The sequence below is a fragment of the Alligator sinensis genome, unplaced genomic scaffold (genome assembly GCF_000455745.1).
Source record: "Alligator sinensis unplaced genomic scaffold, ASM45574v1 scaffold154_1, whole genome shotgun sequence".
Taxonomy (NCBI): Eukaryota; Metazoa; Chordata; order Crocodylia; family Alligatoridae; genus Alligator; species Alligator sinensis.
The window spans coordinates 195,036-209,057 of NW_005842072.1; the positions used below are offsets into that span (position 1 = coordinate 195,036).

The 14,022-nt window shown below is 40.4% G+C and overlaps 1 protein-coding gene across 1 annotated transcript in view; it reads right to left on the minus strand.

The window, feature by feature from the left end:
• ANO4 (anoctamin 4) overlaps positions 1-14,022 on the minus strand; it is a 377,211-nt gene that overhangs the window by 192,015 nt on the left and 171,174 nt on the right. Inside the window, exon 4 of the mRNA XM_025204196.1 lies at positions 12,251-12,457. Within this exon, the coding sequence (XP_025059981.1) occupies positions 12,251-12,457 (207 nt within the window). The remainder of the gene's footprint in view (positions 1-12,250; positions 12,458-14,022) is intronic.

The window sequence follows — 14,022 nt, forward strand, 5'->3', positions numbered from 1 at the left end:
ACTTGTTTATTTGCTTTACCTGTGATAGTTTAGGGCAGGGGTAGGCAACGTTTTTTGGCCGGAGTGCCAAAAAACCCACAATGTCTACCTTGAAAGGTGCTGGAGTGCTGACATGCCGGAGCCTGGAGTAGCTGCTTACAGCCTCCCAGCTGCAGCCGGCCCACGGAGCCCAGTCTGCTTGCAGCAGAGCTTACAACCTTCCAGCTTCCTGCTGGGAGCAGCCTGGGCTCCATGGCTGGCAGCAGCTGCTTAGAGCCCGGGCTGGCGGTGGTGTGCCAAGAAAAATGGCCTTGTGTACCATGCTCAGTACGTGTGCCAGGGGTTGCTGACCCCTGGGTTAGGGTGTCATGTCTTGTGCTGTGTCAGGATTGACTATAGTTTTACTAGGAGGGCTGATTATGAATTTGTATAAGAAGGTTTGGGCAGGGATGACTCTGCCTCAGACAGCTGGTTGCACTAGATTACCCATGGCAGTCCCTTCTAGCCCTACTTCTCTATGATTCTATGTTTCAGACAAATAGGTGGTATTGGCCAAATTCTGCTATTGCCAACTTTGCCCTGACTTCTGTGAAGTAGCACTGGAGCACTTGAGAGCTCGGGTTGAACTTCAAGTACCTTTTCATAGTTTCATAGTAGCTAGGGTCAGGAGGGACCTGAACAGATCATCTAGCCTGGCCCCCAGCCACAGGCAGGAATGAATGCTAGGCTCACAAGACCCCAGACAGGTGATCATCCAACCTCCTCTTGAATTTGCCCAAGGTAGGGGCGAGTACCACTTCCCTGGGAAGTTGGTTCCAGATTTTGGCCACCCTAACTGTAAAAATTGCCTTCTGATCTCTAACCTAAACCTATTCTCCATCAGCTTATGACCATTGTTCCTTGTCACCCCAGGTGGTGCTGGGGAGAAAAGGGCTCTACCTATTTGCTGTTCGTTTCCCCTGATGAGTTTGTAGGCAACCACCAGGTCCCCTCTCAGCCTCCTCTTGCTGAGGCTGAACAGGTTCAGGTCCCTCAGTCTGTCCTCATAGGGCCTGTCCTGCTGCCCTCTCACCAAGTGGGTGGCCCTCCTCTGAACCCTCTCCAGGCTCGCCACATCCCTTTTGAAGTGTGGTGCCCAGTACTGGACACAGTACTCCAACTGCAGCCTGACCAAAGTCGCATAGACGGGGAGTATCACCTCTCTGGACCAGCTTGAGATGCACCTTTGGATGCATGACAAGGTATGTCTGGCCTCGCTGGCTGCAGTCTGGCATTGGCAGCTCATGTCCATCTTGGAGTCAATAATGACTCCAAGATCCCTTTCTGCCTCTGTGGTTTCAAGAGGGGAACTCCCTGACCTGTATGTATGCTGTGGATTCCGTCTCCCAAGGTGCAGCGCCCTGCATTTGTCTATGTTGAACCCCATGCTATTCTCATTTGCCCACTTTTGTAGTCTGTCTAAATCTAGTTGCAGCCTGTCTCTCCCTTCAAGTGTGTCCACCTTGCCCCACATCTTAGTGTCATCAGCAAACTTGGACAGCGTGCTTTCCACCCTGACCTGTATGTATGCTGTGGATTCCGTCTCCCAAGGTGCAGCGCCCTGCATTTGTCTATGTTGAACCCCATGCTATTCTCATTTGCCCACTTTTGTAGTCTGTCTAAATCTAGTTGCAGCCTGTCTCTCCCTTCAAGTGTGTCCACCTTGCCCCACATCTTAGTGTCATCAGCAAACTTGGACAGCGTGCTTTCCACCCCCTCGTCCAAGTCGCTGATGAAGATGTTAAACAGCGTGTGCCAAGCTGAGTTTCCCTGGATGGGTGATTGTGCTGTTCAAGATTTTTCTGTAACTCGAGAGCTTTATTTTTCCCCAGTCAAAAAACGAAATTCTGTTCCCTACATATCTATAAAGCACCTCCTACATATTTGTATAGTTTGTAAATAATATGGATAGATAGCGCTTTGAAGAAAAGTCTCTTAGATCTTAGATTGAAGCCAAAGCATTCTATCATAACTACATTATGCAATATATTACCACAAAGTTGGAAATTGGGTTGGGTGGATACAGCAAGTTGATGTTATGTTTATATGACTCTTGAAAGTATTTGATATAGTAGACTTGCAACAATTACTACTAAATTTTTAGATTGCAGTGGTCCAAGTCAAGGCTGGCAAACAATGTGCTGTTTGTGAGACAGAAGTGACAATTTTCATTTGATATGGCCACAGAAAGCAGACTATAGCTGTGACTAAACTCAAGCACCTGGCTGATCAGGTGAAAATCTGAAACCTTATTGCATGAAAGGTCAGTTGAAGATGTTTCAAAACAAAGCACCTTCTGTAATTTCTGTCTGCCTTCATGCCAGCCTGTTGCTGTTTTCAGAATAGGAGGGAGGAAAGGGAGTAGAGGGAGTTGAGTCTGGGGGTCTTTCAGTCCCCACTGGAGGGTGAGATTGGAGTATTGGAGCCTCCCCCCCGCCGAGGTGGGGAGCTCCAGTATGCTCACTTCACCCTCCAGTACCGGCTGGGGAATCCTTAGAACGTGTTCCTCCTGCTCCCTTTCCCCTCTCCCAGTCTGAAAATGTTGCAGCCTCACAGGGAGGATGGGGATGCTGGTAGGGGAAACTGGGTGCAGGCTTGCAGTCAGCAGCTAGATTCCCCTCCCTGTTGGAACCAACAGTGAACTTCTGTTTGATCTGGGGGATTGTTGTAACTCAGACCACTTCCTGCAAAGCGTTCTCAGTTACAGTGGGGAGCTGCACTTCTGTCTGCACCTTTATGTGCCTATAATCACAAAGAGTAACTAACTAATAATCTCTACTGTGTCCTCTCTGAGTGACATAAAATGAAAAAGATCACACAGAGGAATCTCAGCCTTTTGATGTTATGGAAGCGCTTTTTTTTTCCTCCCCCCGTGGTAGAGATGTTAAATCAAAAAAATCTGATGTAGGCTAAAGTCAGATAAAGAACACAACTGATATAATCAATGAGATATCTCTAGAAAGCTGATTCCTTTTGACTCTTTAAATAAATTGAGAATTGTTTACTATTTCAATAAATACTTATTTTCAGCTTTCCTAAAACAGCTAAGACAGCATTCTGTGTATTGTTATGCCTGTAGCTGGCTAGAGGGGGAGGAAAGAAGGTTACATGCTGAAATGTACAGCCCAGAAAATTTCATTTTTTTCTGGGGAATTAACTTTTCACAATTAAATATAGCTATTCTTTAAAAGTCATTTTGAAATGACAATCAAAACATTTGAGCAATGTCAGAATGACATGTTTTCACTTTTTCAGTTATCTTTCTTAGATTTTTTCAGGCCCAGACACCTGTGATGCATAGTGGGTGCACCCCCTGAAAGTTCCAGTCGCAAAACTGGAAGTGCTGGCAGAAGTGCACTTCTGGTTTCACCACTGGCTCAGCAATCGGCTGCTGCCCGCCCCCCTCTTCCCCTGGGTTGGCAATCTGGTGCTCCCCCAGACTCAGGAGGCACCAGTTAGCCATGGGCCCAGATACTGTGATAAGTACATACCGTATTTACCCAAATCAAAGACAACTATGAATTTAAGACGGCCCTACAATAACTAGATTGTAGACATGGAAAATCTGTTATATTCTATGTCTAGAATCTGGTCATGGGAGGGTCATCTTAAATTCATTGCCCCACCCCACTGCTGTAGCAAGGAAAAAAGCAGCAGGGGGGAGAGGGGATGGTGGGACAGGAAGGATGGGAGTTAAGTAGCTTGCTCCTGCAGCTGTTCTTGCTGCCTGCCCCCCACCACTTGCCCCCCCAACTGTCTGACCCCCTGCAGTCCCTATGTGTCCCATGCTCGACCGCACCTCCTACCCCCCCACCTTGCACAGCTTCCACCTGACCTGCTGGTACCTGCTCTTCTCTCTGCCATTTACCCCCTCTTTTCACCTGCCTTGACAGTGCCTTCCCTCCCCACAGTGCCTGCACTCCTGGGCACCCACTCCCCTGTCACTTTGCCCCACTCCCTGACTACCCCCTCTCCTGCCATTGCCACTTACATTCCCCTTGCAGCTCTGGCTTCTGTTGGGGCCCTGCTTCAGATCAAGGAAGGGAGCATGGAGCATCTGCTGCCTCCAGCCCCAGCCCAGCCATGCAGCAGCTGTTGCAGTGATGGCAGCTTCAGACCTAGCCCCAGGCCCAACCCCAGAGTTGGGGGAAAAGCTGCCTCTCCACTGCCTGGCTGGGTTGAGGCTGGAGGAAGCACATGATCTGTGCTTCCTGCCCCCAGCAAGAGTAGAGCCCCAAAAGAAGCCAGAGCTGCAAGCGGGGCAAAGGCTGTGGGGAGCAGAGGCTGTGGGGGCAGCATCTGCTGTTCCAACTCTGACCCCAGGATCTGGGTTGGAGTCAGAGTCAGAGTTGGAGCCACTGTCTGGCCCTCCCCACATTTGTACCTGAATCTAAGACGAGCCCCCCCATTCATCTTGTATGGGGAAAAGCCTCTTGTCCTAGATTAAAGTAAATATAATATGTTTTGGTATGATCAAGTCTGGACCCAAAATTTCACCCTGCTATACTCACAACAGTAATTGAACCATCACAAAAGTAGCCATGGAGAAGCACATGATTTCCTACTTTCAGCATTTATCAGATAGTATAATCTTCCCATATTTCAAGAAGGGGACCACTATCACATTTAAGAACTAACTGAAAAATTCAATGCGTCTGCTACTGTTCACTGCAAAAAAAAGTCACATTAATTATTCTATATGTTTGGATAATGATAATTGTAGGCTAAATAATAATATTTAATTAAGTAGTAGTATTTCTGAGCTGTTTTGTGTTCCAGATGGAAAAGAAGTCTGGAAGCTAGATGGACCAGAGAATGTAACTAATTTCTTTTTACTCTTATTTACATACAACAGTACAACTAATTCTTCTCTGATTTGGCTTCTTTTTTCTTGGCTTCTCAGTGTGCTTGCTAAAATGTACTCCATCTCATACTTGGGTCTCTTTACCTATCACATAAATTTGAAACTTGTTTTTGAATGAAAAATCAGTCAAGTTGGCAAGTACTTTTTACAGGGCCAGGACTTGTTTGCTGATAAGGCAGAAACAAAAAAAATTCCAGGAAAAAAAACCCAGCACTGGCTGAATATGTTGTTTTTTTCCTTGTGGCAGGGAGTAAGAGCTGAAGGAGAAACCTGTGTGCCACTGCCACTGTCAGGCCTGACATCTTGCACAGCCATAGCCTGCAACTAGAGTAGGGCAAGAGAGATGCTGGGGCTCTTCTGGTGCCCAGATGAGCTGGGGATAATGGTGGCAGCAGCAGACGGGAGGTGCAACCACACCACCATACCACCTGTATCTGCTTCTGAGTTGACTGTATCAGGGGTGAATAGTGTGCCATAAAAGACAGTCTCCAGTCCATGAATAATTTATTTAATAAAATGTTACCTCAAGATAACCTTCATGAGAGTCTAGACTTCTTTTACAAATGCATGCTAAAATAGCATGCAGTTGCACAAAACCATATGATACCTTAGTAGAATTAGTATTGCCACACACAAATGGGAATTCATCAGGCTCATTCCCACAGAGAATATTAGCAGCTAACTTGTGTTGGAAGACCAACCTATGCTGAGTTGGCAGAGAATGGGAGAAGCTTTCAGGATGGATGAAGGGCACTATTATTCCCAATCCTCTCATCTTATTCTTGGCACAGTTTAACTGGACTGGACGCTAAGAATCATTGGGCCTGATTCTCATTTACACTAAAACCCTTTCCTACCATTCTGGCAGGGCAAAGGACAAAAAGTAGGTGTAACTGATGGCTCCTAAATTTTTTTCAGTCTCACCAAATATATGGTTATTCATTATGGCTTTCAGTGTTTTTCTGAATCAGGGCTCAAGTACAGTAGTACATTGCACTAGTGCTGCTCTGTGCCAAATGCTCCAAATAATACAGCTCTCTAATTGCAAATACTCAGTTGTGATCCCCAGTATGCCTGCTACTATATTCCTTTCCTGGGTGCAGCACACTCCCTGAGTGTACCCGTCATCTTTCAGGGATGGACCCTGCCTCCTTTGTAGAAAAAAATCTCCCTGATCTCACCCTAATCAGGATATACAAGGAGGAGAGAGGCTTCTTGTGCCCTTGCTTTTGCATACGGGCTAAAATGAAGTCTCCTTTGTTGTCTAAGGCATCTAGCCCTTCCATGTAGCTGTTAGAGAACAAACTCCACTATGTTCCACTCCGTGCATCAACAACTAAAAGGGCATCTAAACTGAGATCCCAGAGACCTCATTTTTTGGTACAATCAGAGAAAACACAGCTCTTGCTTTACTAATATATTTCTCTGATATCAGCTGTGATGTTGATTTTTATGTATTCTTTTGTATTTACTTTCTGGATGCAAAGGAGAATTACAAATTTTCTGTAGGTTTTGACATGCCATTATACTTATTTATTTTATATTTGCACTTTTGTTACTGAAAGATTTTTTAAAAAGAAATAACAGCTTATTTTTAAGACAAGTAGGCAATTAGAAAATTACTTTGCAATTAGAAAAGTAGTCTAGCTATTTCTTGTAAAAGAGAAAATTTGTAATGGAAATCAGTGATACATTATAAAGAACCTAGTCATGTTCCTGGCACAATTCCTTTTTGATTTTAACTACAACTTGGAAGAAAGCAAAAGCTATTTTGGTCAGTCTCCTGAAAGACAATCCTGATGAAACCTCTTTTTAGCTTTTACAAAACACAGTTTCTATTGAAAATGGACTTTTATTGTTTAAATACGTAATTCTGAGTTTCTCACAAGTAAGAATCACATAGCTGAGAAAAATCCACTGTTATGAATCCAGCAGTACAGGAAGACAATGACTGAGTGTTCCCAATCATCCTGATTCCCACTTGAATGATGCACTATTTTCTTAAATGGAGCAGTTCATTATTTGCTTAGAAACATAACAAATCTCTTCTCAAAATGTTCTTCAGCCTAACCTACAGTGAATTTTTCCAATGGTCTTAGATAACAGAATATCATCCAGTTTTATGCTGGATGATAAGTATTTGTGTCCAAGTTATATTTTATGGTTTGTACTACCAAAGTGTTGACCAGGAATTCTCCTATGGGACACAGATGGGGAAGCTCTGGATATGCCCAGCACAAGGTATTTTTTTAAACTTTCTAATAGAAATGGAGAAATAAAAATATGTCTGTGAATATTAATTCAAATGTTGAAATTTGGAGTAATTGTAGGGTGGGCAGGTTAGCCTTGACTCAAGCTGTCTGCTCCAGCAGAGCAGGGAGGCATTCTTTAGTGCCCCCCAGCTTCTGGCCTGGGCCACTGCAGACATGTGGCTGCATTTCTGGAAGTAGAAGTGAATGTCTGTTCACTTGCTTATCAGTTCAATCTGTGCAGCTTAGACTAACCAGCGAAGATTGAATTGATTCAGCCTTGGGTTTCTTAACTTTCTGTACTTAGCCATAAAGTACACAATCCCTTTTAAAATTTGGGTGGGTTTTTTGCTCTTGTTTTTTGACTGCCACAATTGCTAACATTACACATTTTTCAGGGCCTCCTAAAATCAGTGGTTCTACCAAACAATTCCACGACCTCTTTTTTCTTATTTCATGCCTTGCAACTAAAAGAATTAATGAAAGTGAACCAATTCACTGAGCCGTACAAAAGAAAACAGCTTCCTAAAAATCAGAGAAAGCATGCCTAAGGCAATCTACATTTTTCTTCAATTTCTTTCTAACTTCTCTGTCTTCTACTATTTGCAATAAATAGTAGGAGTTTGACAAAAAGATTGTAAGTGAATTCTAACAGGCATACTAAACTTCTGTTTGCATGAAAGGAATTAGTGAGTTCAACAGGTGTTCCTTTAACATGTGAATAAGCTTACATGCTATCTATTTGGTATAGAAAAAAAATCCAAACTAAATTTTTACTTTGCTTTGACTTTTGGGGAAGATTTTTAATCTTTTAAACATAAATACACTACTTAAGCAGTTCTTAGTCTTCTGGATTAAAGAAGAACCACATTCATTGAACTCTGTAAAAAAAAAAACAACAGAAAAAACAAAAAAAAATACTTTCAAAGACAAATTCCTGTGAAGGAAAAAGAAAAAGTATAATCTGTGTTTTGCTAGGAAAGATTACATAAACTTATCCTGGAAAATCATTGCCGGAGTAATGTACAATTACTCCATGTATTTCTGTGCATATTGATTTTCCTTTATGTGCTAAATAAAATAAATGTTTTAAAAGTTAAGTGGGATGTTTATAAAAAATGTCCATTTGACAGATTGGAATCTGAAATTCTGTTCATTGATGGGAACAGCATAAATATCAGCAATGTGATCTCATTTTTGTTTCAAATTTGTCTTTACCCTGACACAGCAAGTGGAAAATTTAGCCTCCATGTTTTTCAATCCTTGGACCACATCCTGAGACAGTTTGTATGGGTGCTAATCAGAACAAGTTGTGCTAAGTTTGTTTACACCTACTAAAAACAAGCTCAATGGACCTTAGACAGTTTACAACAGCTGACGACCTGACCTAGTTGTTTTGAGTCCAATGCCCTATCAGCTATGATACGCCCCTTCCTAAATATGGTTGTATACTTTTCTAGAAATTAGAAAACTTCCCCAATCCAGCTGCAGCTTCAGAATGGAAATTAAGTCCATAGTACTACATTCTGGGTTTGACTATTACACACAAGTTGCACTAATTTAAAGATATAACAGCAATTTAATTAAAACAGCCAGTTTCTTTCATTCATTCCTTAGCTAAACTGATACAGACCAGGGCGCTCAGTATTTAAAAATGCCTGGAGAGTGTGGAAACAGTTGGAAAACCAACAAGGGAACCCAGAAGTTATCTCTGCTCTCACTTTATATCTCTCCATGTGATCAAAGGGAAGCAGAATGTGAGAAGATGAGGTGTGTAGAAAGAGATGGATAGAGACCACCAGAAATAGACACAGAAGAAGAAAGGCAGTTGTAAACAAAACACTCTACAGGCTACATGTAATTGTAGTACAGTAGTCATTGGTGTGAGGAGCTTAGTTTAAGGGCAGTTACTAAAATAGTGAATTTGTTGCCGCCCCCTCAAATAAAATAATGACTTTTTGGTGTAGAAATAACAATACCCAGAGTGATAGTCAATATAAGCCATCCAATTGCAACAGCTTGGAATTGGGAGGGGAAAAAACTAGAAAGAAAGACTACCTGGTAAGGGAATGATAAAGTCTGACCACACTTAAAAAAAAATCAATAACGTTTCCTGACTGGAGTTTAGGTTCCTATTATACAGTAGTGTCACTAAGGGCCAGGGGGAAGGATGAATGGGGCAGCAGCCCCAGGGTGCCAAATCTGGAGGGGGAGTGCAAAAATAGCAGCTACTATGCTCTGCCCTCCCTCACCCGACCACTGCCAGCAGCCTGACTGCAGCCCTATGCAGTTCTGCCACCACCTAGGGTACAGAACTGCCCAGTTATACCTGTTATTACATGTAGCCGAATAATAATAATAATAATGAAAAAAAAGCTCAATTGTTATATAAGAAGTGTTTATCAACAAAATGTGCTTTTTTGGGAAGCAAGAGAAATGACAATGAAATCACTTTGGGTATAGAAAACAGTAGCAGTTTGCTGTCAGAGAAAGAAAATACACTTCCTTTTTAATCTATCACTTAATTAAAAGAGTCATTTTGTTCCTTCACTCACTTCAATAATTGGTAAGAGCTGGATACACCTTTTTAAGTTCTCATAGCACCACTCTATATCTATTAATACCCATCTCTTCACATTTTAATAGCTTTTCGCTTATTAATAATAACTAATAGCTTAAAAAAAAGGCAGAATACAAGGCAGACTTTTCTAACAATGAGATCAATCTGACTGTGTGAATAAACCTCAAGGGAAGGAAATAGCCAATGGTTTGAGTTATTTAAAATCAGACTGAAGAAAAAACTTGAGAATATATGGTATGTGACAACTCTGGCATGGCAGAAGCATAGTATGAGAACATAATATTGTTACATATTTTTATCTAGATCATTCCTTGTATTAATATAAATAAGAACCTTTTCTATTCTTCACCACTACTCCATTTCTAATCTATGGCTTTGAATACAATTAATCAATTGGTTAAAAAAGTGTTTAACTAGTTATTTATAGAACTAAGGAAATCAACAATTAAGTTGTAATTTAGTATGAATTAATAAAACAGGTTTTTCAACTTTTGTAGAGGAAAAGTTATTATCGTAATTGCATGAACACAACACTCTTGGAATTAAATTATTTAACCCATATAGGGAGTTAAATTTCTGATCTACAACAGAACATTTAAGTTCCAAATTACAATACCATAGTTTTATTGTGGAACTGAAAAAAGCAATACTGTTTATTAGTACAGATTCAGACCTGCAAAGCTTTATGAAGCTTGAGTTCACATTAGCTTCAGAGAAGTTCAGTGCCCTAAACTGGACTGCCTATTATTCTACAAAGGCTACTAATAAACTAGGTTTTTAATAGTCCAGTGGTTTTCAACCTGTGGTTGAACAACCCCTGGCGGTCCATGGACTATGTCTAATGGGTCTATGAAAGATGACTATGATCGATCACTATGACTATGGTATGTGAAAACCCACATTTACAATTCAAAAGGGTCTGCATCTCCATTTGACATTTCCAAAGGGATCTGCACCTCCATTCAACATTTTTTCGGGGTCCCCAAATGAATAAAAATGTGAAAACCACTGTAATAGTGGAACATAACTAATTTCATATTTTTTATAGAATGCTAGATTCCTCCAAAAAGTGTCATCCAAAGTCTCATACCTAATGGTCCCCATTCAGGAAGGAGTGCTATGGCATAGACTTTAGTTCTGAAGGAACATTTTCCCAACTCAGGATCAATATTTGTTGTTTATGTCTTACATATAGTAGTAAATATTAAGATATAAGTAAACAGATGACAGAAGAGATCGGTACAAAAATAAAATGGTGTTCATACCATGTATATGTTGATGATAATTACATAAAACCTATATTTCACAACACTTCATAAATTAAACAAAAAGAAGATCAATTAATATTATGCTGCAGTTCGAGGACCTAATACAAGTACATTGTTTCAGTAGTAACTTATGCATTTCAACAGGAGGGAAAAATAGATAGAAGCTAAGAATAAAGAACCAAGAAATGAACAGAGACAAACAAAATATGCAAGAATATGTGTTACTATAACACTTTAATTAACAAATACTTAGAGAGATTTCCATATCTAGTGATGAAACTTTGTTAGCAACATCATAATCTGAAACTCACAGCACTAAGAGCTGTATACCAACTTAGTCCATAATCATTTTGCAGTAAGTGTACTGCATTTACTAAATATTTGGAAAGATTATGTCGATGTAACACACGAGGGGTTGCATGTGGAATTGTCCTTATTTCACACACAATTCCTTATGGATTGGGAGAGTAGATCCCGTTTACTTATGTACTGCAGCAATGTCCTTTTTAATTGCAGAAAAATTAAGTTTCTTGAAGTCTTTAATTATGAGAGCCTACTAAATACTACCTTATTAGTTCACAGTCCTGATCTCCACTTATTCTATCTGAGGAGGAAACTTGAACTTTCATTTTCTTTGCAAAAAATATCTGAAGAAACACTATATAGATATAGAGATATTATTTTGGTATAAGAAAAGTTTTTTTCTGTTGATTGCATGTTAAATGTTAAAAAGAGCTCTGGAAATTAGCTTAAAAAATAATTCAATATGTTAGGCAGGAATTGAGAGCTTCCAGGAGACTGTTAAAAAGGGTTTCCTTCTGCTATCCAGTTAGTATGTTGTGTAAAGTGCTCCTTCCATCCTTGAGACTCTTCCAGTCTACACCAAGCTTTCATTATCAATTAAAAAATACTTTCAGGGTGGATTCCTGAGTTGTGGAGCGATGCCTACAGAACTTCAGTGTTGTGTCTAACCCAAGTTAAGCCTATATAAAGCAGCATTCTCCAGCAAAAGGCCAAAGCAGATGGCAGTGTTTTGGATATTATTTAAAAATAATCACCTAGCTGTCCCAACTCTTGTTTTTTCTCAGATATCCAAAATAGGTGTAAACAAGCACACAAAAAACAGGCAGAATGAATATCAATCTATTGATACTTTGATCAATATATTGATTTCCCATGCAAGCATGATCTGATATTATGAACACAAAGTTTGTAGCAAATGCCAGGCTATAAATCAAACTGAAAAGTGTTGTCTAACCAAATTTGTTACCTGGCTGATGGATTTTTGTTTTCCCATTAGTGACTGCTGATATACCAGTTCCATAAGATGAGGCTTCCATTTTTATTGACCTTCTGACTTGTGGGAGCGACGAATGCCTAACCACAGGCGGACGCTGTGATACTGAATGGCTTGCCGCACTTCTCCTCTGATAGACTGGAACACACTTTTCAGCCCCATGAATAGATAAACTTATACCTGGACCAGAATGAGAAATAGCACTGTTAGATACAGAAGACTGGCTCAAAATAATATACAAAATTGGCACAATTTAAAAGGGAGCAGTAATAGTTGTCTTGAAAAGTACACAGGCATGAATTTTGTGTGAAAATGAAAAACTGCAATCTCTTTTCCAAAGATTCGGAGAGCTTCAAATTAATTCAGACCTTTTTATTGGTCCCTTGATTTGATTCAGATTTGGAGATTTGGCCACTGAATTGGGTTAAATCTCTGAATTGAAGCAGCACCCAAAGCTTCTCACAGCCCTGCTAAATATGATTCAGTCTTCCAACCTCTTTGTGCAGACCTACATTCCAGCCATCCATACAGTGGATATCACAAGCAGATGATTTTCCTATTAATAGAAAAAATCCCCACTTTACCTACATGCTAACTGCCATTCACATCTATGATTGAAGTATGTTTAAAAAAATACTTTTTAACAACAACAATATATATATATATATATATATACACACGTAAAATACTGAATGCTATAACAAAACCTTATCCTGCTTGTTGGACAATTTTCAGTTTTTATCTTGGAAATAAGAAAAAAAAATGGTGCTCAGATACAGCAGGGATGAGCACCACAGAAAAGGCATTGGTAAGTTAGATACTGTATTTTCTTGCACTGGCACTACAGATATCAAATGTGCATGTGGTGCTTTGTCATGCAAGGTAAGATGATTTCAACTGTGTTCTCTAAGATGTGGCTTAGGACAAAATTGAAAGTACTCCTGTTTGAGTTCTCTACTGACATTTTCCAGGAATAGTTTAGGTTTTGTTGCTTTATATACACTTTTTTGTAAAGTAAGACATACATTTTTATTAAAAAGCCCAGCACCACAGTGCTTCACTCAGCTGCTCATGTTGTTGAGGTTCTTTGAATAGTGGGTGATTTGACATCTGTATATGTATATGCTGTAATGTAACAGACTGCACAGAGTCCACACAAGCTATCTGAGAAGGAGAGACAAGTTCCTCCACAATATACTGCAACCTAAGTCACAGAGCAGTTCCAAGACAGTAAAGCTCTAAGACCCCTGAGCTGCACTCATAGAACTCCCAGCGCTGAACACACATTGATCACAGAAACCATAATTCCAGTGTTCATGCAGCTATAACTGTGGTTCATGTCTGTGGCTGTGGCATACCCAAGCAAGCACAGCATAATACATTAGTTTTCTTGCGGGGCAGTCCTGTGGTGGCTTAAGCCACTAGGCTCAGCTTTCTTTACCTTTAGTAGAATAGCCTGCAGCAGTATGAGTTATGAGCAAGATCTGAAATTTCTCCTTTAGTATTGCAGGACAAACGTCTGCTTTAGCCAAAGGACTAACTCTGGTTGGGGCTTATCACAGCAAGCTGATAGCAAGAGAACTTGCCACCAGACAAAGATCTGTCATTACGTTAAGTAGCAACCCAAGATGTAGTGTATCTCTAAGATATTTTCCATTTGAGAAACAGAATATTTCATTTTGTGAAAAAATTCTGTAAGATTTGGGCCTTTAAGCATCATATTCATCTCATCACTAGCATTCCTG